This window comes from Rhinolophus sinicus, linkage group LG01, assembly GCF_036562045.2.
Source record: "Rhinolophus sinicus isolate RSC01 linkage group LG01, ASM3656204v1, whole genome shotgun sequence".
Classification (NCBI taxonomy): domain Eukaryota; kingdom Metazoa; phylum Chordata; class Mammalia; order Chiroptera; family Rhinolophidae; genus Rhinolophus; species Rhinolophus sinicus.
In genome coordinates, this window is record NC_133751.1 from 192,446,291 (window position 1) to 192,474,198 (window position 27,908).

Genomic DNA, 27,908 nt, shown 5'->3' on the forward strand with positions numbered 1-27,908 from the left:
AGTGCTGTCTGTGTCCTACTTGGGCTCACTGGGCTGTCAGGGGTGGGAGGAGCAAGGGCCGCCCGCCTGCCCATGTACACATACCACTCCCTCGCTCTCCTCTCCTCTCTCCTCCTCTCCCCCGCCCCCCCCCCACTCTGCCTCACTCTGGCTTGTAGGAAGCCAGTGGGATAAAACTCTGTCTGTAATTTCAGCCAGCTGGGTCCCCAGGGCTTCACTTATCATCCTGTAGCTATGCAACTCTTGAATGACATCACAGTGGCTTCCCAAGCCCTCCACACGAGTGCGAGTGCGAATCGGCCGGCTCAGCTCCAGCCCCAGCTCCAGCTCCAGCCCCAGCCCCAGCCCCAGCTCCAGCTCCAGCCCCAGCCCCAGCTCCAGCTCCAGCCCCAGCCCCAGCTCCAGCTCCAGCCCCAGCCCAGTTGCAGCCCCAGCCCCAGTCCCAGCCCAGTTCCAGCCCCAGCCCAGCCCCAGCCCAGTTCCAGCCCCAGCCCAGTTCCAGCTCCAGCCCCAGCCCCAGCCCCAGTTCCAGCTCCAGCCCCAGCCCAGTTCCAGCCCCAGCCCAGCTCCAGCCCAGCTCCAACTCCAGCCTCAGCCTAGTTGCAGCCACAGCCACAGCCCAGTTCCAACCCCAGCCCCAGCCCCTGCCCCAGCTCCAGCCTCAGCCCAGCCCCAGCCCCAGCCTAGCTCCAGCCCCAGCCCAGTTCCAGCTCCAGCCCCAGCCCAGCTCCAGCTCCAGCCCCAGCCAAGTTGCAGCCCCAGCTCCAGCCCCAGCCCCAGCTCCAGCCCCAGCCCCAGCCCAGTTCCAGCTCCAGCCCCAGCCCAGCTCCAACTCCAGCCTCAGCCTAGTTGCAGCCCCAGCCCCAGCCCCAGCCCACTTCTAGCCTGCGCCCTAGTTCAGTTACAGCCCCAGCTCAATCCGAGCCCAGTAACTGCCCCAGCCCAGCACAGCCTCAGAAAAGTCCCAGTCCCAGAACAACCCCAAACTGGCCCCAGCTCAGCCCCAGTCCCAAATCCATGGAGGCTCCAGTACCCAGAAGAGAAGAGAGAACTTGGGAGCAAAACAGCAGGGATGCAAGGGAGAGAGAGGAAAGGGCGAGAGATCCTAGGAGGGTATTGAGATTTATTTCCCCAAATTTTTCCACATTTTTTTCCATTCTCAGCAAATGAAAGGCAGAACAGATGACAACAATTTTCCAGCTGCTGAACAATAAGGTGGAAATCTCTTTTTTCCCTCTCTCTCCCCCTCCTCCCCCTCCACAGGGCAGAGTCTAGGAGCCAGGACACTTCCTTGGCTTATAAAAGGCTGGCCTTGGGGGCAGGGGGAACCCCACATGGCCCTTTACTTCCCAGAGGTGGTGGCCATGAGGCCTAAACAGAGAGGCTGGGGTGTCACTCAGGAAGGCCTCGGGGAGAGGGACAGGCGCCCTAAAACGAGATTCTCAGTACAAAGCTTTGGATTCTGGCCCAACAACTTGGACAGTTTTTGAGGCCTGACTTTGGGAAGGGCCAGTGGGCTTCTGGCCCAGCATATTGATCTTCCAGGCCACCTGAGACACCTCCGATTGACCGGCTATTGGTATTTAGTTTGGTCCCATCTGAAAACCATAAATGACAGAGAGAAGAACTTTCAGAGTGCCAGCGATGTTTGCCTTCACCCCCAATCACCCAGGTCTAAAGCAGTCCACTCAGCCAAAACCCACACAAGCTACCCAAAGTCCCCCAGGATACTGGTATGCCCTGAAAAGGGCCAGAAGTCAGTTCCTAGCTGATAACAGGACACCAAATCCCAACTTTTATTTGCAATGTTGTTGGTGACTTATTTGCACATCAATTGAATGTCCCATCCTAACACCCTGAGTTGGTAGGAAAGGGCCTGGGGTTTTCAGCCAGGCCAGCGGGGAGCCTTCAGTGCCTGGTCTGTCTTTGTCAAGGCCCCAGTCAGTATACAATCCCACCCTGCTTCTGAAGCCACCCCACCCTGGTGTCCAGCTGAGCCCCGGGCCCCTTTCACACTGCCAGCACCACTCTCTAGATGCTTCTTTTGGGAAATAAAGAAGGAAAATAAAAGGAAGAACAAAAATGGTACCCAGTGCCCTAGAGGCTGGCTCCTGCACTATCTTAACTGCATCTTCACTGATGAGATGCAAAGGCCCCCACCCAGTGTCAAAAACTTCACAGAAACCGTAAGAATGGGCAGCAGAGAAAGGGGTTCCACGCCTCAGGCTTCACACTGGGGACAGGAGGACTTCCAACTTTCCAAGTGCAGGCTGCGTAGGAACACAGCTGGGACAAACCATTCCTATCATCTATTCAATCATTCTAAGCAGAAACACGAGGAGGAGAAAGGCCCGGGTATCCAGAGTGTCAAGGTTGTCAGATGGGAGAGGGCGGAACTCAGGTGGGGTGCGGGACTGTGTGGAGGATGGAAATGTCCACAGGATCTTCTCCCTTCCTCCCAGCCCAGTGGAAAGGGAAGAAGGCAGCCCAGGAACTCAGAGCTGTAGGGGCAGGGCAGGTGCTGGGCACGACTCACATGGCCCCAGCCTTCCAGGGTCTCCGCACTCCCTCCAGAAGGCAGTGGACACGGCCCAGCTCAGAAGTGTGTTTCCTGAAGGTAGGACAGGAGCCGGAGTGCCAGAGGATTCCTCAGGAAGGGAGCTGTCAGCTCCCAGGCAGATATCCATGTGACACAAGGTTTGGGGGTATATCCACTCACCTCCCTCTTGCCTCTCCCCACTCTTATTGCCTCCTGTGGCATGGATACCATCTTTAGCAGTCCTCACTTGGGAAGGATGGAGGGAGAATGGGGAAGGGGCCCGAGTTGGCTTGGGGAGCCAGGAAGAAGGAGAGAGTAACCAGAATGGGGAAGGCAGGTTAACTATGTGTCTGCACTTTAATGCACGTTCTCTCATTTGCTTCCACAAAGGCCTTTCATGCTAGGTATCATCGTGCCCATCTTCTTGATAAAGAGACTGAGGCTTAAAAGTTGCGGCTTGCTCAAGATCACGTTGGCAGCCTGATCTGAAACTCAAGTTCTTTCTACTTCCCATGGAGGAAGGAGGAACAAAGAAGGAGATGGAGAAGCAAAGGGTAAGAGTCTAGAGCAGGGCTGTCTAAACTTTTTTCAACGTTTTTTACCAAGGGCCATATGCAGTAAAATACACAAACAGCCGGGCCACTCACTCGAGGTGAAGTACGTATTGCCTCACCTGGTTTATTTAAGTAAACTAAATATATTTTTGGAATTTGCTGCGGGCCAATTAACAATAGATTGTGGGCCGCAGTTTTGACACCCTGGTCTAGAGGGTCAGACAGGAAGAAGGCAGTGGAGAGTGATGATAAAAATCCCAATGCTGGTTTGGAACAACTGGCCCAAAAACCGCCATTTTAGTGAGTGCTGTTCCCCATCACAGTGGTCCCCTGGGAATTGCGTGCATGTATCTCAATGATACTTCCAGGACTCATGGCATTTCTGGAAACTCACAGGGAATTGCTTCAGAACTGGTTCACAATTCACACAGTGAACCCATCTCTGCACTTAGGGTCAATCCCCATTCTTAACCCCAAACAGGCCCATTAAGTACCACACAGAAGTACTGGTTACCAAACTGGCCACGTAGTTTTATAATGACAGCTCCCATCACTGCTAGGAGGGGTGTCCTGGGGTGGAGGTCACATGTGGTTCTCTGCATAAGGGTGGGTGTACACAGAGCGCTCTGTGTGGTTCTATGCGTGAGTGGGCAGACGTGTCAGTGTGGGTGGGAGATGTGGGTGGGTCTCTGCTTCCTTTCCCAAGTGGGTCCATCCGTGTGCGTGAGTACAAGGAGGTTCATGGAAGCATCTCCATGGGGGTCTCCTAGGCAACCGTGTGCAAGCTCACACATGTGAGCAGGGTGGGCCTGAGTAGGAAGTCCCTACTGCAGAGGGACAAGCTGGAAGTGACTCTCCTGACCCACAGAAGCTACAACACCATGGGGTGCAGTGCTGGACAGGAGACAGGAGCTAGGGCACCACCCCCAGGCTTCTTTCTATCCTTGTGTCACATGAAGAGTGGCTGCCTGGTTCTTGAAGGTTCTCAAGCAGCATATTGACGGGGTGTGAGGGTGTTGGTGCGGGACTGGGGGAGGGGGAAAAGGAGGCAGGAAGGAAGAAGGAAAGATCTGAGAAGCTTTGAGCTTTCATATCAAAATCTGATCTCACCGCCCCTGGAGAAAGAGAACAAACATCAAAGAACACTTTGCTACTAACAGTTTTTTAAAGCAATCAAAGTAACAGAAGGCAAATGTCTCCAACAAGCACCAGGACATTGACTTGCTGCGAAGATGTAAAGATTGGGTCAGGGATGAGAAAGGCAGTCAGAACTCCTGGCCTCCACCTACCCACAGCTCTGCAGCCACTTCCCAGAACACGGAAGCCCCTGCCTGTGACCAGAACAAACCGCCGGGGGGTCAGAGAGCAGCCCAGCAGGTCTGCCAACTGGGGCACCCCATGTCCCTGCAGGGGAGTCTTGTGGGTGCAAATCATGCTTGGAAGGGGCAGACAAAGGGAGGGGCAGGAAAAAAGGAGTTTGGGGCCAGACACCTGAGTCCCCTTTGCACACAGAACCTGCCTTGTCAGAGCCTCTAGAAGCACCTTGTTCTCCCACGTCCATGTACCATGGTCACTTGCCTCATCTAGACTGATGTGTGGGGTAGAAGGAGCTTCCTCAACCTCAAGAAAATCCTGTAGAGCCACTAGTTCCCCTTTCTCATAGTCCTCAAAGGTGAGACAGTTCAGGACGTAAGACTGCACCCCTCCTGCTGCGGCTGAAACCCACTCTCTCCAACGCTGCTTACACATCCCTAACCTGCCACAGAACAGTGAATAGACCTAGAGAAAGAGTCGTCTGGCAGCGACAGCAGTAGACTGGGTGTCAAGAGGCCAGAGTACTAAGGAGTGACCTTGGATGGACCTCAGTTTACTCCTCTGTGCAATGGGAGAGTGCCACCGGATGACCCCTGACTTCCTGGCCAGCTCGATGCCCAGGGATCCAACTCAGAGAAGATGTTCGACCAGGCACCGTCTGGATCCCAGACGCCCTGAACTCTGCGGGCCCATTTCTCCTCTCCTGCTTGGTCCTGCCTCGGCGGCTCCAGGCTCCAAACATGCCTGAGGCTATTTCTGCAGCAGCCACAGAGCCCTGTGGGGGGGTGGGCCCTAGGACAGAAACGGTGACTTACAGGAAGTCTAGAAATACAATGCCAGGCTGCAGAGGTTCCGAGAGCCGTGCAGGGCAATAATGAGCCTGATTTGTTTTCATCAGTGAAATACCGAAACCCAATCCCTGGAGCAAGCTGACCCAGCAGACGGCGGAGAGCTCCCCACCCAGGGCAGAATGAGCTAGATCACAGCCTCCCAGGTCTCACCACTGGGGCAGGTGATGGGAGGGGACAGAAGGGGACGCCAGGTCTGGCCAGCTGGGCCAATGTGGACCCAGGCCCCTCAGGCTGGCCTCTTCCCACCCTGCCACTGGTTTGCCACGGTCTCCAGGATGCAGGCGCAGCAATGGGAAGCGCGAGGCAGGTGGGCTTTCCAGTGTAACTCAGCCCCTCATTCTCAGGGAACTTAAACTCCAGGCTGCCAGGTCCACATGCCCAGTAGCATGGGGCGGGGGGCAGGAGGGGCAGGGGGGCAGGGGGCAGGGGGCAGGGCTCCTCAGACTCCTGCCCTTGTGAGGCCATGGCCACAAATGGTGGCATCAGCATCCAAGCTCTGCATCTACCTGGCTGTGTAGACACTGGTAGGTTCCTTCACCTCTGTACCTGTTTCCTCCCCTGAGAAATAGGAGCTAGAATACTCAGCTCACAGGAGTCACGAGGAGTAAAGGAACTGATGGATACCTAACAGCAGCATCTCACTTCTGCAGGGTGTGTATAGAAGGGGAAGGTACATTTTCCTCCTGGTCCCAAACCAAATTGCTGTCTTGCAGGGTCCACTAATACAACCCTCATGGAGGCCAATTTGGCACTATCGAAATTATACACACATATATTCTTCCACTAGCAACTCCACTTACAGAAATCGTTCTACAGACAGACTTGCCCAAATGAAAATGTTGCATGTACAGGGCTATTTGGTGCAGCATTTTTGAAAACAGCAAAGACTGGAAACAACCTAAACGTTCGTGTTATTTAAATACAGTTACATAATATGCCATTAGATGAAAAAGCCCAGGGTACAAGCCAAATCCTTACAATCACGACCAGAACGTAAGTGATCTGGTCCCCATTACCTCGGACCTCATCTCCTATTACAACCTCCATGAAAGTCACGCTGGCCCCTTTGCTGCTTCCCAAACATCTCAGGTGGGCTCCTGCCGCAGTACTTTCGCACTGCTATTCCCTCTGCCTCGGATGCTCTGCCTCAGATATTGCTTGCCTGACTCCCTCACCTCCTTCAATGCTTTGCTCACATGTTCCCTCCTCAGTAAAGCCTAGGCTGACCAACATTTTTTTAAAATGTCAGCTCAGCACTCGACACCCCGCCCCACTCTGAATCATCCTTATTCTGCTATTTTTTCCCCAGAATATTTGTCACCTTCTAACATGCTTTCATTTACTTATTATATCTTTTTTTTTTAAATGTTGTCTGCTTACTTCCACTAGAACAGAACCATGATAATAGCAAGGATCTTTGCTTTGTTCACTGTTACATCCTCAGCCGCTAGATTAGTGACTGGCACACAGTAGGCACTCAGTCAATATTTGTTAAATAAATGAGTGACTATTACTGAGGACAGTCCATGTACCAAAGAGCACAGATGATGTGTTTTTTTCCTTTTTCTTCTTCTTCAATAGAGCGGATTCAAGGTTATACCTATAATCACGTCATTCTTACTCTCCTGCATTCTGAAACGTTTTCTCACATGGAAGAGAAAGAAGCAACTTTACCGCTGCTCCAGAAGTCACCATGTCCCACAACCCGGCCATCACAAATGACTGGAGCCAGGGAGGCAGGACCTGTGGAGTCAAGACGCTGGGAGCTGGCCTGGCTCTGCCCCTGTCTAGCTACACGTCCTCTCAAATCTCCCAACTCTGGGCAGAGAGAGTGGCTCATGGGAAAGGAGCCTGACACTCAGATGACGCCAGGGAAAAGGGTCACACATACACCTGGGTCTAAGTGACAGGAAGAAAAAAGGACTTGCGCCAGAGTCCCGGGTTCAAAGTCCAGCCCAACAACTGGGATGGTGAAAAGGTGAACTGACTGACCCTGACACTCAGGCAACATTGTATAAAGTACCACCCAAGGTCAGGTAGTGGCATCAGTAATAGCTAACATTAATTGATGACTCACTACCGTGTTTTCCCGAAAGTAAGACCTAACCAGAAAATAAGCACTAGCATGATTTTTCAGGATGCTCGTAATACAAAATAAGCCCTACCATATTTCCCTGAAAATAAGACCGGGTCTTATATTAACTTTTGCTCCAAAAGACGCAGTAGGGCTTATTTTATATTATAAGCGTCCTGAAAAATCATGCTAGGGCTTCTTTTCCTATTTTCGGGGAAACACAGTATGTAAGAGGCACAGAGCTAAGCACGCACAGATTACCTCACTTAAGTCTCAGCTCTGTGGGAGAGGTACTATCCTTGTCCCCACTTTACAGGTGAGAACACTGAGACGCAGAAAGCCTAAATGATTGCCCAAAGTCAACAGAAGGCAAGAGGAAGAGCTGGGGCTTCATTGAAGGCAGCCTGAGTCCCAAGCCCAGGCTCAATCAGGGGTGCCTCTACCATCTCCCAGGACGTCAGTTTTGTTGCTTCTGAAGTCACTCTAAGACACAGGCGGCCTGTTACTGAAGGTCCGTGAGCTCAGTGCCGCAGGAAGGATTTTAGAAGGTCTCTCGGCAGGGAGAGGGGCATAGAAAGAGATTTATAGGGGGATGAGTCATCCAAGAGTAGCTGGGGACATAGACAGAGAAGAAACATGAAAGGAAAAAGGACCGATCATTCTCCAGATCCCAGATTCATTAAAACCTCTTCCCATAAATGGCTCCAGAACAGTCCGGTGGACAGAAAGCAAGGCCTGGGAGAGTGGACCGAAAGGAAAGGGCTCTGCCACCTAAAAAGAAGTGTACCAGCTAGCAGGCAGAAGTGGGCAAGACACAGATAGGCTCCAGGGACACGATGCTGCCTCTCGAAGGCTAATACAGAGCGGGGCCTGAAAGCCAGGCAAGGACAATCAGTGAAGGGGCTAAACTTTGCCAAAGAGCAAAGCAGCCTCAGCTAGCACCTAGGAGCCAGGTCCAGAGAAACTGCCCTGGAGGGAGAAACAGGGCCAGGGCACAGACTCCAAGGCCAGGAGGAGTGCCTAGGGCCTGACCAGGTCCGCAAGGAATAATCCAGAATAACCCAGAAAGACAACCCTCAGCACTGATGGCTGGGTGCTGTAAGCAACACCCCCACACACATACCCTCTGCCCCCCCCCCAAAGCTGCAGCAGTGTCACCCTGCCCCACCTGGAGCTGCGGAGCTGAGTGGCAGGGTGGAGTCCACACAGACTGAGGTGAGGGAAAGCAACAGGCCGTGCACGTGTGCTCCCTGTGTGCCCAGCACTCAGCCACGTCCATCGGGCAACAAATCCGGGCTCCTTGGACTATCCCACTGCAGGATTTTGTGGCCATCTTTTCCCTTAATCTCCTGCTTCATTCTCCCCTCCTGGGCCCCGTGTCCATGGAGAACAGTCATGTACGGGAACCAGTCAGATTTGATGGCTTTGCTTTCCCACTACTTTCTAGACTTTGAGCAATGCTATTACGCCACTTTTTGATTTGAAAAACAATGCCGTCTTCAATGTCATCTGCCTCCCAGGCCCAGTACAAACGCAGCCCCTCTGCAAAGCCATCCACCTCTGATCATGGCCATTCCCAGAAGCGTCTCCTCTCCTGAGAAGTCCTGACCCTGGGCTGAGATCCTTCCCCATCTGGCTGTGGATGGGAGTGGAGGCTGTGCTCCCCTATCTTGCCGCCCCCCCGCCCCCACCCTTGTCTGCAGACAACTCCAGGGCATGACTTTCCATAGCACCAGGACTAGCACTGTGCCTGCCACCTAGTAGGTGATCTGTATTTGGGTAAAGAAAAGACAGAGAAAGGAATGGAAGGAGGGAGGGGACGATGGGTGAAAGGCAGATTTCACTGGGTAAGAAAAAATATTTGGTGAATGGAGGCTTGAATTTCTTTTCTTGGACATGGCTAGAGGTGGTATCTCGGGGTCTTCCCGGGTCCAGCTAACTTGCACTTGTCTACAGGTCTGGCAGGAAAGGAAGGAGGGAGGGTGTTGGAGGGGGAAAGAGCGAGCGCTTTACTCTTCCCCTGTTTCGAGCTTGATATTTGAGCATGAGGAGAGGGCAGACTGTGCCACTTGGGCCACTGGCCAAGAGCTCTGCGTCCGCTCTGAGTGTAGCTCCGGCCTTCCAACCTCCACCTGATGGCAGAGATTACGGAGGACCAAAGGCACATTCAATCAGGAGGGTATTGGTTTACTGAATGTTCCATGGGCAGACACTACTCCCCAAGCCTGCCAGCCGCCTCGCAGAGCAGGGCCAGCTAAGGGTCCCAGGGCATCAGGACAAACCTCGCCCTGCCTGATGAGGAACAGTGCTAAGCAGGTGGCGGGCAGATGCTGGGTCACTGCTGTCATCTTCTTCACCCACAAGGTCCGGCTGACCTTGCACTTGAATTCTCAGCACTCTGATTGTTCCAGGAGGTCAGGACAGGACTCCCCTCTGGCAGGAGGAGGAGGTACCCAGATCCTCCTCAAGAAGACATTCGATCCCCACCTCTGTCGCTATCTCTATGTAGACCATCCACACTGAGACCCCTCTCCCTTGTTACTCAACACCTCTGCCCCACGGGGCCAAGAAGACAAGGAGCCAACCTCCTTGCCACAGTTGATCCAGCCTCTTACAGTCGGGAAGTTCTATCAGGTTGCTAACTCACACTCCTGCTGTAGCCTAAGCCCTCTGTCCTAAATGACGTGATAGAACAGGGACAGAGCTTTTAGTAGCCGCTTTGAATTTCTCCCTCCCTGCCCTTTTCCCCACCACCCTGAAGTCACAGACCAGAAGGGCTGCCCTCTCTCCCACAGCCAAGTTAGGATTTCCCAACAAAAATCAGTTTGACGCTGAACTCCAGGCTCTCGGCACCGTGCTTAGAAAATCACCCTCTGCTCAGAGACAAGGGGAAGCTGTGTCACTCCAGCATCCTAGGATCCTTTGAGTGAATTACTTGGGCTCATCTGCAGTCTTGCGCTCCCCTCTCTTACTGGTTCCTCCCACATCTTACCCCAAAGTTCAGAAGGTAAAATTGTCAACCTTGTGAATGTATGTCAAGGGCAGGCATTCACCATGGTGCACGGGTGTTCTCCCAAGCCTCACTCCCAATCCAAAGGGTCTACAGTGCCGCTGCCCTCCCTCAGGCTGTCTGGCCCCTGGGGACATGAAGGGACACAGGCTGAGCAGATAGCTGAGGAAGCTGGAGGCAAAACTCCTGGGCTTTTGTGCTGCTCTGCCATCCAGGAAGTTGAAACCAGCCTCCCTTTTTGTGTGATGGGGTAGGTTTTCTACAAGTTCCAGGGCTGGAAAGAGGTCAGACCAAGTAGCCTAAAGCAGTTCAGGCGATAGATGCATAATCTCTGAGATGAAGATCTAGAAACATAGGAAGCAGTGTGGATCCCTGACCTAGCTCCTGGCCCACATGTGGGAGTCTCGCCTCCACTACTTACTCGGGATGTTATCTTGGACAAGGCCCCCAGCGTCTCTGTTATTGCCTCGGTTTGCTCACCTACAAAGTAAGAACTCTGGTTGTAACCAGCTGTTCATATGGAAGCATTCGGGTCTCTGTGTGACACAGGCCCCAAGACAATGAGTGCCACATTCCAAAAGTGGGCTTGCAGAATGAGATGACTGGCATCAAGAAAGTGAAAAGACAACCCACGGAATGGGAGAAAATATTTGCAAATCACATATCTGATAAGGGGACTATTTCCAGAATGTATAAAGAACTTATAACTCAGTCAAAAAAAAAAAAGACAAAAACCCCAATTTAAAAAAATGCAAAAGATGTGAACAGGCGTTTCTCTAAAGAAGATATATAATGACCACTTAACAAAGATTTCAACATCATTAATTCTCAGGGAAATGCAAATCAAAATCACAATCAAATACCACTTTACACCCACTAGAATGGCTAGAATACCAAAAGAAAATTACAAGTGTTGGTAAGGATGTGGAGAAATTGCAATCCTCATACATTGCCTGGGAGGAATGTAAAATGGTACAGCCACTTTGGAAAAGGAATTCGTCAAATAATTAAACACAGAATTACCATATGACCCAGCAATTCTTCTCCAAGATATCTACCCAACAAAAAATGAAAACATAAGTCCATGCAAAACGTTGGACATGCCTGTTCATAGGAGCATTCTTTAAGCATCCCAAAAGCGGACACCATGCAACTATTCATCAACTGATGTAGATATAAACAAAATGTGGTATGGCCATAAATGGGATATTATTCAGCAATAAAAATGAAGTACTGACACATGCTACAGCAGGGAGGAACCCTGAAAACATTACACTAAGTGAAAGGAGGGCCACAAAAAGCCACATACTATATAATTTCATTTACATAAAATATCCATAATAGAAGATCTATGGAAAGTAGATTAGGGCTGGGGTGGGTTGGGGACAGAAATGGGGAGTGACTGCTAATGGGTATGAGGTTTCTTTTGGGGTGGATGAAAATATTCTAGAATGAGCTTATGGTCATGATTGTATAACCCTAAATACACTAAAACCCATCAAATTGCACGCTTTAGACAGGTAAAGTTGTGGTATTAAATATATCAATGTAATATAATTGTATTATATATTAGCTGTTGATTTTGAAATGGCTGAAAACTGTTCTGTGGCTGTAAACTACCCCTACATATATCCATATCAAAGGAATAACAGGGTCAGCAAGTAGGAGTCTCAGAGGAATTTTGGGGACAGTGTTGTTTTGCTGCAAGTATCACCTGCGAGGGGCTTCCCATCATCTCAGGGAGCATCCGCCAGAGCACGGAGAACATGAGAGATAGAGCTGGGCTCAGGCCTGAAAGTCTGAAGGGTGAGAGGCAGGCCAGGGAACAGACAGGCGGCCTCAGCCACCTCAATCCCAGGCTTTGCTGAGGCTAAGAGTGCTTAAGGGCTCCTGTGGACCAAGGGGAGAGAGAGCTGGCTGGGGCTGCCTCACATCCTGTCCAAGAGGGCCACCTGGAGGGCCGAAAGGACTCCAGCAGGCGGAGGCTGGAGGGAGCAAGGGAGGCCTGAGCCGAGGAAGGGTCACGAGCATCTGACAGCTGCCATCACCCACTTGAAGGACATAGTGAGAAAAGACTTATGGGCAGTTGGAGGAAGTGTCTCCAAAACACTCACAAAAGTGCTGCAGGGGAGAAACAGCATTCGACGCCTCCAGAATCTTCCACTGGCAAAAAGCTCAGAAGTCATATCATCTGTGCCTCTGTCTCTACACAGAGTGTACCTGTGCGACCTCACAATAATCCCAGACAGGCAAGAATGTTCTGATCCCGTCCCTCATTTCCTCTCTTCCCGTAAGTCAGGAAAATAGAGAGAAAACCTACTGAAACACACAGGCACACGCACACACACAAACACACACACACACACACACACACACACACACACAGCTGGTAGCCCCGTAGGAGCTGACAAGGGGAAAGCCCTAACCCTGGATAAAGTACCAAGGTCACAGGTACTGGGTATATTTATTACTGACTAAAGGATCTTTTATTACCTGAAAGTGACCAGAAAAGGCAAGGGACTCACCCTAATGTGATTCAGGGGCAGAGGAAGCAGAGGACAGATTTAAAGGGCAGTGGTAGAGAAAATAAAGTGGCTTTATAATCACATCCTACAAGTTCTGCTTGTTCAGCCTAGTAGTTACACAACAGTAGCTACTAGCCATTGTCTTTGTAATCATTATTGTCATTGTTAGGATTTTAGAGCTAGAAGACCCTTTGGAAGCCATCCTCCTCGATTCACTGATAAGGAAACTGAGAACCAGAGAAGGGAAGTAACTTTTCCAAGGTCACACAGCAAATTGGCGCCAGAGGCAAGTCTCCCGACTCCTAAGAGTGGGGCTCCCAGAACAGCCATCTATAGATGGTTCCCAGAGAATAAATGAATCTAGGGGAATGTGAGCTTTTTCTTAAGAAGAGAGGGGCTGTATACATTCAAAATCACATTTCTACCTTCTCTCCTCCAGTACTTTAACAATAATAATGGACACAAATTATTGCCACCAGAGTACACACCAGGCACTCTACTTTTCACATTTCACATACATTACACCTCACTGAATCTTAACAACAATCCTATAAGTAAGTTATTGTTGTACTGACTTTACAGATATAGTATTTGGGCCTCATAGAGGCAAAGTGACTTAACCAAGGAACATAGTTATAAACAACAGAGCTTGGAACCAGATCTTCTGGTTCTAAATCCCAGTCTTACTCCCTATAGTAGAGATTAGTCTGTTCAACATTATTTCAGCTTTCCACTTTCCATGTACAACTTTCCTGCCCCCTTTGAAGTTAGGCATGGATGTGAGACTTGTTTTGAAAAATGACATGTAAACAGAAGGAAAGTGTGTCACATCCAGGCAGAAACAGCATGCAAGTCATAATGTCCTCTACCCACTGCTGTAGCAATGATGGAAGCATCTATGAGATAAAGCCATCACCAGCCTAGAGTAGCTGAGATGCACAGAGATCCCTGCCAACCTACACTAGAAAGGCGGTATAGGCAAGAAATATGCTTTTGCTGGGTTAAGCCACTGAGAATTTGGGGCTGTTTGTTACCCTGCAGAACCAAGCCGCTCCTGAGTGACATGACTACTGAGCTATGCTGCTTCCCACTCCACATTCATGAGTTGGGAAGGTCTGAGCGGGAAGCTCGGCAGGTCCATCTTAGCTTCTCACAAGTTATAAAAAGAAAGTAATTGAGCTCAAAGAAATGGAAAGAATCACTACTCCAATCCCCTCATTTTACAGGAAATAAAGGAGATTTAAAGAAAAAGAGTTACCACGGACACCCAGAATCTAAATATCCTGTCTCCCAGTCCAGGTCTGTCTGTCTCTCCACGTCTCTCACCTGTTTCTCTCTCCTTCTCACTTTCTGCGTGTTTGCTGTGTCTCCCTCCTTCCCTCCCTCTTTCCTCTCTCTCAAAAACATTACAGAGAATTCTTGGACAAGTCCAGCTCGTGAGAAGTCACCACAGACCGGGGACTCCTGGCTGCTGTCAGGAAGGCTGTTTCCCAGCGGAGGCACAAGAATTGGAGGAGGGGGTGAGCATCCTACAGAGCAGGATGTTATCCCCCAAGAAAGGGAAATGCCTCTCTTCATGGATCCCAAGTGTTGAGAAGCTTCGGCACAAAACCAAGCCCCCTTGTCATAGCTGCTGGCTCTAGTGGGTCTGCCCACAGAAACGAAAGAGGCTGACAGGCATCGCGCAGGAGCGGAAACCCAGAAGTGGGGTGGTTACCAGTCCCCCGTGCTATCTTCAGCCAAAACAGGAGACTTGTCCTTTTTTCCCTCCGTTCTTCCTTTTGGCCTTGAGCCAACCACTGCTTTTCCCAGCACTAGCCCCTACTCCCAAATCCTCTCCTGAGGTTGTGACAAACTCTACACAACTCAGTGTCCAAGGAGGTCAGGGAAGGGTGGGAGTGAATGGGTGGGCAGTGAGGCGATTCAAGCCTGGTCACCCTTTGGGCTTCTCGGAGCCGCAAGGCAACCCATAATCCCTTGGTGTGGGACTTGCTTCCGAGAAGGCTTGCCTAGAACACTCTGGAGGAATTTGGAGACAGCTCTGTGCAGCATAGGCAGAAACAGAGCCCCACTCCCACCCACGGGGAGGTAGGATCTGCGCATGGGGCTTCAGAACTCAGGCCAAACAGCTAATGGGGCTTCTGGAGGCTGCGAAACGTGGTGTCAGCCAGAGCACTGAGCTGGCAGGCACCAGACCAAACTGGAGAAAGACAAAGACAGCCCAAGAGGAGGAGGCTGGTGAGGACGAGACCACTCTCCTCTTCACCCACCCTGGGCCTTCTCTTCCTCCCCACTCAGGACCAGGCAACCGATTCTGGGCAACTCAGAAAACTCCTTCCCCGGTGTAATGGGCTGAATTGTGTTCCCCTCCCCCACACCCGGCCCCCCATCCAAAAAAAAAAAAAATTCATATGCTGAAGTCCTAGCCCCTAGTTCCTCAGAATAGGACTATATTTGGAGATAGGGGCTTTAAAGAGGTAAATAAGTTTAAAAAGAGGTCACATGGGGGGGCCCTAATCCAATCTGACTGGTGTCCTCATAAGAAGAGGTAATTAGGACACAGACATGTGCAGAGAGAAGACCAGTGAAGAGACGGGGACAGACTGCTGACGACAAGCCAGGGAGAAAAGCCTCAGAAGAAACCAACACTTTCAACAGCTTGGTCTCAGACTTCCAGCCTCCATAACTGTGATAAAATAAATGTCTGTTGTTTAAGCCACCCAGTCTACAGTACTTTGTGGCGGCAGCCCAAGCTGACTAAGACATCAGGCCGTTGGGTTGACCAGAAGGAATTACTCCCACAGTAAGGAGTCCCTGAGATGGCAGGCACTCCTCTGCCCCCAGCCACCTGTCCCAAGAAAGTTCTTGATAGTGACCTCCCATTTAATTCTTCCCCTTTTTATCACTTCTCCCTCCTTCTGTCCTAAGTGCAGGTGGGCCAAAATGGTCCCCAAGCACCCATGGTCACTGTAGCCTCAGGGCCCCATGCAGAAGCGCTCTCGACCTTTTCTCTCTATTTCTGGTTCTATTTCCTGGGCCTGTCCAAAGTGAAATGGGTTGTCCTTATATGGCATCTGGCTCCCTGTCATCTAAGGGTTTGAGGAGTTGGACAACCACCCTAATGGAGCCACTTAGGGGTGTGGGGGCGCTGAATAAGCTGAGCTCTAATGCAGAGAAAAGGGATATGATGTCAGACACCTAGATTCAAATATCAACTCATCTCACGGCACCGGGCCCCTGCCCACCCTACCACACTTCAGTGTGGTCTTTGGTACAGCAGGAGCTGAGATCATGCAAAAGTGGGTTTCGCACATGGGGACTGCCTCCCCCTTTGGCAGATCCCTTCCCCTCCTGAGCCTCAGTTTCCCCACTGTGGCAGGAGGGCATTAGATGTACATTATTATTGGGCTGGGCAACCCCCGCCTGCGAGATCAACCTACGGACAACAGAAGTCCCCATATGGATCGTTCTTCCTTTGTTTTGCTGCTGAGATTGATCGGGAATGTCCTGAGCACGTGGAAGAACATTCTAAGTGCCGCAATGCCACACACCAGAAACCGGAATTGGGAGTTGGGAGGGTGGGGACGCAGTCAGTGAGGAAGGGGTTAAACACAAAGCAATCATGACACCAAGGGTTAAGTCAGGGTCACCTGGAGGGCTTTCCCAGAGGAAGAGGAGCTGGCTACCCCTCATGCAGGGAGGGAGCAAGGTGGGACCCAGGCCGAAGGTGATTCGTCTTTCCTCTCAAGTGCCTGGCTCAGTGCCCCCACCGGCCCCTCTGAGTCACCTGGTAGGCTCCAGGCAGACCGGCCTGGCCTCTTCTATCCACTCCCCCAGTGAACCTAGAATAGGAGAGGGAGATTGCTTCCAGAAACGGCCTCATGTCACCTTGGACACACTACCCTCTCCCTATTTTGAGAGCCAGCCCCTAGCAGAAGCGTTCCTGAGTGAGCAGCCCCTCGCTCTCGGGATGCGGAGGGAGTCACATTAGGGATGCACTTCAGCTGCTCCCTGCACTGAGGCCCTGCTAGCACCTGCATCGGGCCAGCCCAATCCCTTACCGCTTCCTGGAGCTCCATACACCACCGTCTCTCACGAAGAGAGGCAGGACCAGAGTGATCCTGTCTGTCCAGGGATGACAGGTAGGGGTCAGAGCAGGCAGACACTCACCTAAGCTCAGCGGGGACCCAGGTATCGCCAGATGCCCAGAATAGGCCCCTGGGGACGTCACCAACCCAGAAGGGTTCAGGGGTTAGCACCAGGTTCCACACCCAGATCCTCTCTTAACTACTTAGGCAACCTTGGGCAGGTTACTTAACCGCTCTGTATCCCAGTTCCCCCATTCAGCCATAATAATGGTGCTCACTTCAGAGGGTACCTGCGAGCGTTAGACGGGATGGTGACTATCAAGTGCTTGGCACATGGCAAAGCCAGAGCTGGCGCCCAAGGCCATGGGCTTTCTCAGTAGCCCGTCTGTAGACCCCTGAGCTGCTCCCCCACGATGTGTCGGAGATCCATGGGCAAACACACAGGCAGCCCTGCCACAGCTGCTAATCCCTAAAGGGTGCTCAAAGTGATGTGTAGACTGAATCCCAGTTTTACAGCAGGGTAAACTGAGGCCCCCAAAGGACAGCAGCTTGTGAAAGGATTTGAACCCAGGTAGTTTGGCTCGAGCGGCCACATTCTTACCCTTTATAGGAAACTGCCTCTCATGAAAATTGCTACAGTAACCCAACGGCATGGGTACTATTATTGCCCCAAGTTTGTAGATGAGGAAACTAAGGCCACAGCAAGGCTAAATAATCTGACGAAGGGCATGCAGCCACAGAGGGGAGCGCTGGCATTTGGACCCAGGCAGGTAGGCCTGAAAGCACACGTGTGCACTCATTGCACTGTAGAGCTTTGTTCCAGGACCTCCCAGAGAACAGGCAAGCCACCTTGGGCACCACATACCCCCCAGGGCACCCCCAGCCCTGGGACCATGCCAGGAAACAGCCAAACTCCCTCCTGGGCTCCAGCTTGAGCCATCTTCTGAGCACCCTGGAGTCTTGGGGCTTAGGCGCTCTTACCCCAGCCAGTTTCCAACATGGGGAAACTGAGGCACAGAAATCTGTCCACAACTAGGGAGACAGACAAAGGCCTCCTGATTCCCTCTCTTGATCAAAGAATTAGCCAGAAGAAAATGCTTTTATCTTTGGGCCCCAGAATCTAGAACCTTCTAGAAGTGCCCCCAGCCAGGAGGAAAAGCAGGATGGGAGTAGTGCTCACTGCTCCCGCCCCAGGGCTGGTCCAGACTTGCTTTCCTGTCCCTGTGGGGGACGAAGTCCATTGGCAGCAGAGAGCACAGTGGGACAGGCAGGGTCTGCCCTGGTGAGCACCTCAGTCACACAACCCCCCACCCAGGCCAAGCCAGAGCGGAGAATGGCAGCTGCCTCCCCTGCCATCCCTGCCCACCCTTCAGGCATAGGGCCAGCTTTTCAGCCTGCAGACAGGAGCCCCTCTGTCCCTACAGGACAAGCTGACCTTTAACTGGCCAAAAGGTCCCACTGGCTCCATCCCCTGCCTGCGGGAGCAGATTGGAGGACAGAGGAAGGGGGCCAGAGCCTGCCCCCACCCCCTCCTTCCTCCCTTTCCCTGCCTCTCCCTGTTCTGTCCGCCCCCCTTCCTTCCTTCCCTCCCAGCCGACTGTGTCCCAAACCCTGTCCTTCCCACAGCCATTCCTGCTTCCCCCTTAATTATTTTACCTTTTATTTGCCTGCACTTTACAGTTTACCAAATGTTTTTACATTCATCATCGCATTGAATCCACACCAGGGAGAGATGGGGAGACATTTAAAATTCCTTCAAATTGCCAAGTGTTCTTGTTAAAACTGCAAACATCCCAGAAGATGAACAATTGGGCTGGCAGCCACTGGTACTCAGGACTAATTCATTTCATCCTCTACCTCCTCCTCAGTCACTCAGCACAAGCAGATGGGGTTGGGGTGAGGGGAGAGGTGCTTGGGGGGACAGCCTCTGCAGAGCGGGGAGAGTCCTGGAGGGGTATCTGCGCCCCTGGTGGGCAGGAAGGGCAGGGAACTGGGGCAGGTATGAGCACAAGCCTTCAACTTCGCCATGTTGCACATAAACAAACTGCTCTCAGCAAGCCCTAAATTCTAGCCCAACCACTGCCTTCACCCCACTCCCTCTGAAACCCATCGTTCATTCTGGTGTCTCCAGGGTCAGAGGGAGAATCTTTATGCAAGAAAAAGCCTAAAGGACATTTCAGGGCGGAGTCCACAAATCCAAAACCTTGGAGAGGGAGGCAGGAGGCAGTGTGAGGGAGCCTGGTTCCCCCTAACCCCACTTTGCCAGGGTTCCCTAGACAGCAAAGCCCCACCCCAGAATCAGCTTCATCTGGGAAGAGAAGCCCATAGGCTGGGCATTGGTGTCCTTGAAAGAACACATCCTGAGTCATGGAGGTAAATCAGGAAAGTCTTCTTCGAAGGGGTCTCAGTTATCCCACCTGAAAACTGATGGGGGATGGCCAGTGGTCATGAGAATCCTCCCAATTGCCACATTCTACTGTCCAAGGACCAAATCAGGAAAACAAGCCTGTGGCCAAACCGGAGACAGGGCGTCTGAAGAGTTCCTGGGCTCCAGGCAAGCTCACTTTCGGAAGCCCCGCCCATGTCCCCATCACACATATTCAAATGAACCACATAAATAAACATAACCTATATATAACTCTCAAGAGTTGAACTGAGTTGCAGTTGACCATCTGACATAATGTTAGGTTTTGGAGCTAAATTAAACATGTATTAATTTCAATTCTGTAGCTTTCTTTTCAAATTTTGGAGCCTATCTGTTTGTTTCCAGCTCTCAAATGTTTTCGTTGGCTGTCGATGAAAGCCTGTAGGCCCTAGATGTTGTATCTACATTCCCAGGGCTCTGACCCCAGAGAACTCAGGCAGCGAGCCTAGAGAAATGCAGCAGCGGGTTTAAAAGAAATCAAACAAATGCTGTGTTGGCTGTACAAGGGGGTACCTCAAGGTCCACTCAAGACCACCTCCTCCAAGTAGCCCTCCCAGGCTACTCCCGCCCTCAAGAATCCCTCCCATGCCAAACTCAGAGCACTTGTTGTCCATGGGACTCATGTGGCACCGATGGCACACCGTCCTCTGGCTGTTTAGCTGCATTTTTTAGCCCTGTCTTCATTACGTAACACATTCATGCGTGCCTTATCATCTCCCACTGAACTGTGGGAGCTCTCAGAGGTGCCCTGGACTTCTCCCTCCCCTTTGAACCCAGTACGGTGTCACAGCCAAACAAGACAGCAGAGGCGCTGTGTGCAGGGGCTGTGCAGTGTAGACAGGGGCTGGAAGCCACCGGCCCCACCTACCCTCCATGCCGTCATCTCGATGCCCATTGAAGTTGTCATAGGAATCCCAGCGGATGAGGGGGTCTGAGGTGTTGTAGTCCACTGACACACTCGGCCCGTTCTCCAGGTGTTCCATGCCTGAAAGAGTGGGAAAGGGTGGGAAAACAGTGAGGAGAAAGGAAAAAAAAGATCAACAGCTGGAAAAACAGAGGAAGCCAACAAGATCCCCCCAGCATGTTCCCTAAGGGACTTCTCATTTTCTTGACCCTGGTGGGGCGGAACCAGTGGCTTCAGTTGGACAGAGAAACCAGGGGTCTGGTTTCTTGCATTCTTGAAAAGGCTCATACTAGGTCATAGGGGTAAACCAGGACAGGGCACTGAAGAATGAAGACCTCCCTAAGAAAAAGCTGGGAGACCCTCTGGCTGGGCAACTGTCTCGTTCTCTTCTGTGTCCCAGGGGCCCCTGGGGCAGCGCCGAGAGATAAAAGAGTCTGCACCCAGAGTCAGGGGGAGTGTGGGAGAAACAGGGATCAGGCCTTGACATTGAGAGGACACAAGGTCATCCCAGCCACCCCCCTACTCCCCACTTAGCACGCCCTCCACTCCAGGCAGAAATCTGAGGGGAGAGGCAGACTCTCTCCTACACACCCAGAGAAAGCCCAGGATGAAGACAGCACAAACTGCAAGTCAGACCTACTGGGGTAAGTTGCCTTCCTGACCTGACACTCTTTCTTTAATCTATCCAGAGTCCCTCTGTCTGTAACCTAACTTCATCTCCTGCCATTCTGTTCTCAAATAAGATGGAGAACAACTGGTCTCCACATATAACCAGTCTAAAGGCTTAAAGGCTATTATTAAATTGGCCCTCTCCTCTTCAGGTTGAATCACCTCAGTTCTCAGAAATACTTATCATTTATCCAGCACCTCTGAGTGTCCTCTCAGCCACTCCTTCATCATCCATGGCCCTCAGTCTCTGAATATAATAAGATAATGACCTAATGGGACCAGAACAGTTTATCCAACCCAGCGCCTCTCTGTCTGCTTTTTTATTTTTATTATCCAGAGATTAAGCCAGTGGTTCATGTTTAGCTGGGGGTCCACTATGAAACCCAGATCCTTTACTGTTGGCCTGCCTTTCTATCACGGGTAACTTGACAAGTACAGAGCAGATCAGTGGGGAAATGGTGAAGGAAGGGTAGGGATAGGCCAGGAAAAAGGGTAGGGAGTGAATGATGCGTGGATTCTAACTTGACTTATACCTTGAATTTTCTCTGGTCCATAAGAGAATACAAATTCCACCTTGCCATATTCTGGAAATCGATCATCTGAAAAAGAATGGAAAACAAAAGTGGGCAATCAATTCCCAGAAAGGACTCCATAAAAAGTTTTCTTCTAGAAAAATTTAAAGTGATACACACACACACACACACACACACACACACACACACACACGTTGATAATATAGGAAGATGTATATATAATGAAATTAAGTCTCTGGCCCTCGCTAGCCCCAGTCCTACTTGCCTGAGGTAACCATTGAACCATTTCCATTTCTCGTTCTCCTAGTGGTTACCTCTAAGACTATAGATGATAGCCACAGTTTTTATGCCACTATTTCTAGCTACCTGTGAAGATGAATAATTTGGCTCATTTATACTCCTCTCACCTTCCTTCTTCTTAAATCTGGTATTATTATGATTATTATGATTATTACTGTCGTTCATTCTACTGATTACCTTTGAAACTTTAAATACTATAGTTCAGCCTCTATTTCTTGATCTGTCCACTTTTGATAGTATCCTCTCTGCAGGTAAGTGGAGGAATTTGTGCCTCCCCCTTTCTCCCATCTTTATTGTGTCAGCTATTCCTGTATTTTTCCTTGGTAAGATTGATAACATTTAGAAAATAAAAAATAAAATTAAAAAATGAGGAGAGTTTAAGAGACCCCTAGGACAACATCAAGTGTAACAACACCTGCCTCATAGGGGTACCAGAAGGAAAAGAGACAAAACAAGAGATTGAGAACTTATTTGAATAAATAATGACTGAAACTTTCCTAACCTGGCAAAGAAAATGACAGACAAGCCAAGGAAGTGCACAGAGTCCTAAATAAGATGAACCCAAACAGGCCCACACTAAGACACATTATAATTAAAATGGCAAAAGTTAAAGACAAAGAGGGAATCTTAAAAAGCAGCAAAAGAAAGGCAACTAGTTACTTATAAGGGGGGCTCCCATAAGATTATCAGCTGATTTCTCTACAGAGCCAGAAGGGAATGGCATAAAATATTCAAAGTGAGGCAAATCACGGACCTACAACCAAGATGACTCTGCCCAGCAAAGCTATAATTTAGAATCGAAGGACAGATAAAGAGCTTCCCAGACAAGGAAAAGCTAAAGGAGTTCATCACCACCAAACCAGTAAGTATTATGAGGAATATTAGAGGGACTTCTTTAAGAAGAAGAAAAAAGATAAAAGTTATGAATAATAAAATGCAATAAGTACATATCTATCAACAATTACTTTCAATGTAAATGGATTAAATGCTCCAACAATCAAAAGATACGGTGGCTGAATGGACAGGAAAATAAGACCCTTACATATATTGCCTTACAAGAAACTCACTTCAGGTTGAAATACACACACAGATGGAAAGTAAAGAGATGGAAAAAGATATTTCATGAAGATGGAAACAACAACAACAACAACAAAAAGCTGGTAGCAATAGTTATACCAGACAAAATAGACTTTAAAACAAAGGCTATAACAAGAGATAAAAAAGGATCCAGTAATTCCATTCTGGGTATTTATTTGAGGAAACCCAAAATGCTGCTTCAAGGGGACATGTGAATTCATGTGTTCATTGCAACATTGTTTACAATGGCAGAGATGTGGAGGCAGCCTGGGTGTCTGTCTATGGATGAATGGATAAAGAGGAGGTGGTACATGTATACAATGGAATATTGCTCAGCCATGGGAGGGAGTGGGTTCTTGCCATCTGTGGCGGCATGGATGGACCTGGAGGGTGTTGTGATGAGTGAAATATGTCAGACAGAGAAAGACAGATGCAATGTGATTTCACTTATATGTGGAACAAAATTAACACACAAAACAGAAACACACAGAGGACATTTTGATGGTTGTCAGGTGGGAGAGGAGTTGGGGGTGTAGGCGAAAAAAAGGGAACAGATTAAGTACAAATTGGTTGTTACAAAGTAGTCATGGGGATGTAGGGTGTAGCATAAAGAATATAGTCAATAATATTGTAATAACTATGTATGGTGTCAGATGGGTACTAGATTTATTGGGGTGATAGATGGGAGGGATGTTGGGGGCAGGGTGAAAAAGGTAAAGGGATTAAGAAGTACAAATTGGTTATTACAAAGTAGTCGTGGGGATGTAACATAAAGTATAAGGAATATAGTCAATAATATGGCAATAACTATGTATAGTGCCAGGTGGGTATTAGACTAGTCAGGGGATCACTTCTTAAATTATATAAATATCTAGCAACTACACTGAACACCTACAACTAATATAAAATAATACTAAATGTCAACTGTAATTGAAAAGGGCAGGGTGGGGAAGTGAAGGGGAATAAGAGGTCCAAATTTCCAGGTATAAAACAAATAAGTCATAAGGTGATGGAAGGAGAACTGACTCTGGGTGGTGAACACAGTGTAATATATAGATGACGTATTATAGGATTGTACACTTGAAACCTATAATTTTACTAACCATTGTCACCCAATAAATTTAATTTTTAAAAAAAGAAATTGGCTAACAACAGCAACAAAAAAGTCATGTGATGTACAACATAGGGAATACAGACACTAATATTGTGAGAGCACAGTACGGTGTCCGATGGTTGCTGGACATATGGGGATCACTTCTTTAGGTATATGAATGTTGAATAAGTATGGTGGACACCTAAAATTAATATAATACTGTATGTTAGCTGTATTTTTAATAAAAATATTTTTAAAACCAGATTGATAAAACCTTTATTCTGTTCTGTAATTATAATGGCATCTTCTGCTTTTGCCCTCCTGGCTCTAGTCAAGGGAAAGTACATCACAAGTGCGTCCTTCTCCTACACAAGCCAGACAACACTCCAGGGATCGCGTCCCTCCTTCTCCAAGTCTGAGCCCCATTCTCTGCTCTCTGCCTGAGCTCAGTCTGGACACAGATCGCCATCCACTACTTACAGCAAGTGAAGTTACAGCAGGGACAGTATCCACTCTCTGGGGCACCCATCACCCGTGTGTACGTGTGTCCATCACTGCAGGTGTCATTTCATAGTATCATGTTTGTGTGCCTCGTCCTTTCACAAGACTGGGAGCTCCCTGAGGGTAGGGACTCACCTCTTTCTCTTTGTATCCCCAAAGTTTAGCACATGCCTGGCATATGTAGACACACAAGTGATGCTTGGTGGATGGGTGGGTAAATGGATGGATGGGTGGATGGATGCATGTGGATATGTCCCAGTCCTGAATGTGATGTCGATAAAGCCTCAAATGGAGAGAGGGAAGAAACAAAGGGAGACACCTCCCTGACCACCTCCCCTTCCCTCAGAAAACCATTGCCCCTTCACTGCTGCCATGGCCCCGCCATTACTGCTCTTCTACCCTGTGATCCAATTATCCTTCGCTAGGTCTGCCTCTCCACTCGGTGAGCTCACCTTTGAAGGCATCATCAAGGTCCTCCTTCCCAAAGACAACCCCCAGGTCATGGATGGCGCAGGTGTGGAACTGCACACGGAAGATGACGTCTCGGGCTGGGCTCCGGAACTTCTTGTGGTAGCACTTCAGCTGGGTGGGAAAGTGAGCAGAAGTCATCAGGGACCCGAGGGTGCGAAATCAGATCCCAGGGTGTCTCTTTATCAGCTCTAAGACTGGACCTCCAAGGCTCCCCCAAAACCCAGTGAGGGAGAGGTCACCAACACCAAACAGGATCTCAGAGTTCTCTGGGGAAACTTCCAGAAGAGCAGAGAGTTGGAGGCCCACCTTCTCCTGTGGGGACAAAACTGCCTCCCCAAAATTTCCTGCCCACAGGTCAGAATGGAAAAAGTAGGAGTGGATTTAAATTGATGGAGGAAGGGCTGAAGTTAGAATTAAGGGGGTCAAGGGTCACCAACAGAAAGCCAGGAGGTGACAGCTCCCACTGACAGACATTTCCCTGGAGATGTTCCAGAACAAGAGGTAAGCCCACGGGAAAGGAGGTCCAACTCAAAGGCAGGAGAATGGACATGGAGAATGGAAGGGCTTGCAGGAGCCCTCAGATCCTATGGCCCCCAGGCTGGCAGCCCACCAGGAGTGAGGTCTTGTCTAGAGAGGCAGGACGGGAGCAGGAAGAGAGAAGAAGGATAGAAAAATTAACGGGGAGGAGGGGCTAGCAACAGAGGGGCGGCACTCACCAAGATGTCTCCCTTCAAGAGCAGCCCAGGCTCGATGGTGATGCAAATGCTTGTCTGGCTGTCTCCTTGGACGTTGCTGTGGGGGAGGGAGGGCAGAGGAGAGAAGGGCACTGAGGGGGCGGCAGCGTGCCTTCTCCCTGCTGCCCCTCTGCCAGCTGACTACTGGGAAACCTCACTGACTTCATCCTTCAGCCTCTCCTAGAAGAGGTTCTAGGCAGCCCCACCCCATGCCCCTGCCCCTGGTCCTCGGCCTTGGACTTCCAGCATCCGGGCCTCTCCTTCCCAGGGAATACTTACTAGATGCCAGACGTGTAAACAGGTTGCATGGCCTGGTAGATCCGGAGAAATGGCCGACACCCTGTAAGACAAGGGTGGTGTTGGCTAAGACAGCAGGAACAGTGGGAGGAGGAAAGGGGAGAGGGGAGAGTGAAGGAAGTGGGGGAGAAAGGAAGGAAGGGGAAGTAAAAAAGAGCCGGAGGAAAAGAGAAAGGAGAAATGAAAAGAGAAAGGGGAAGAAATACTAGCTTTTCATTTGAAAGTCGTTAAGTTTACAAGAACATTGCCACATCTAAGATGATCTTCCAGCAGGCACTGCGAGTGTCAAACCCATCTTACAAATGCGTAGACTGGGGCTAAAGAAAGCTCAGGAAGCAGTGCAGTGGAGACTCTAATCCCAGCCCACGTTTTTACCCACCAAGGCTGCTTCTTACGAGAAGGAGATGGAAGACGGGAAGGGGAGGGAAGCTGAGGGCGAGGGCCCGTACCTCCTTTGGACTCGAAGTTGGGGATGCCGTGCATGATCACGTGGTGCAGAAATAAGGGCTTGTTGTTCATCTTGATGGTGCCAGAGAGCAGGCCGCTGAAGTAATGCACGTACCTGGAACAGGGTCGGGGCGGCATCAACAGGGAGGCCTGCGCTGGCGCCATCCCATGTGCTTTTCCCCCAGAACATTGCCCTAGTTGCCCCGCCTAGGCCCCCACCACCACCCTCAGGCCTCAAGGTGGCTGGGGACTCCAGCCCAACACAGTTTTCCCTTGCTGCCTGGAGCCCCAGGTAGGGAGGGCCAGCGCGTCACTTCTAGACCTGGAGCTGGATCAAGCCAAAACTCCCACTTGGTGTTCTCTAGCGCCCCCTGGTGGTCAACATGTGCATCTCCTTCGTGCTTCACTCCAAGCCCAGGAATCTCCCGCTGGACCAAAATTCCTCCCACACATCCCTGATAGGCATCATTTAGCTCTTCACTACTACACTACACAAGGCAGGCTGATCAACTATCAAACATCTCTGACCTCCTTGCACCAAGCTCAAACCAAGCTGACATTTATACTTGCAGGCCTGCACAGCCCCACCAGCCACATGACGCTCCAGAAAATATTAAGAGCATAACTACAGTCCTTCCCTTTTTAATATCACACTGAAATGTACGAAAGTCTCTCTACGTCATTTCACTTGGTGTTGGAAGATAGCTAACTTCTACTAAGTATCTTATCTCAAGGGTCAACATTCCCCAATTCTTTTCAAAAAGATCTTGTTGGAAGAATGGAAGGATTAACCTAGCCCCACTCCTTCTACATGGAGCGGAAAAATTAGGTGCAGAAAGGGTCGTTAGCTTCCCAAAGATACACAGCAAGAACACACAAAGCTGGGAGTGGGTGGGGAGAGAAGGAAAAACGTTTGATTCCAAGGCATCTGCCAGAGCAAGAGGCCAATCCTTCTGACATTGGCTGGTGCTTCCTCCTTTTCTGACTGGCCAGAGGACACCAAGCTGGGTTAGCTGAGCCAATCAGAAAGCACCCGAGACTCTGAGGGAACCAATAGGGGCTCTTTGAGGTGTAAAACCACAACCCACATGACCATGATAATAGTTCCCTACTGTATATTAGCTCCTTGGCCTACCTCCAGGCCTGTGGGCCTCTGTCCCTTAGCTGGGGTGGGGACACCTCGGACAACCCACGCAAGATAATCTGATGGGCAACACCAGCTTCTATTCAGGCCCCTGCCCAGCCCCCAGCCCCATTACTCAAACCGGAAACCTGGAATGGCAGGTTCCTATCAGAACTCTTGATCATGCCAACAGGATGTGTCTGTGTGCTGGGGACAATGAGTCCGGGGGTGTGGTGACAATGAATGGAGGAGCTGCCGGCCAAGCCCCTCCCTCCCTCTCTCCCTGCCCTCTTCTCCTCCAACTGCCCCATTCCTCGCAAGCAACACTGACAAGAAGGCAGGAAAGAGTGGCCATAAATGTAAGGTACACCCAACGGTT

The 27,908-nt window shown here is 50.2% G+C and overlaps 1 protein-coding gene across 27 annotated transcripts in view; it reads right to left on the minus strand.

Moving 5' to 3' along the window:
- Positions 1-27,908, minus strand: part of TNS1 (tensin 1) — a 222,287-nt gene that overhangs the window by 54,663 nt on the left and 139,716 nt on the right. For all 27 annotated transcript variants that reach the window (XM_019717741.2, XM_074312991.1, XM_074312995.1 and 24 more), the window contains 6 exons: positions 26,409-26,521; positions 25,942-26,002; positions 25,645-25,720; positions 24,910-25,039; positions 21,487-21,552; positions 20,249-20,365 (listed from right to left, as the gene is read on the minus strand). In XM_019717741.2, coding sequence (XP_019573300.2) covers positions 20,249-20,365; positions 21,487-21,552; positions 24,910-25,039; positions 25,645-25,720; positions 25,942-26,002; positions 26,409-26,521 — 563 coding nt within the window. The remainder of the gene's footprint in view (positions 1-20,248; positions 20,366-21,486; positions 21,553-24,909; positions 25,040-25,644; positions 25,721-25,941; positions 26,003-26,408; positions 26,522-27,908) is intronic.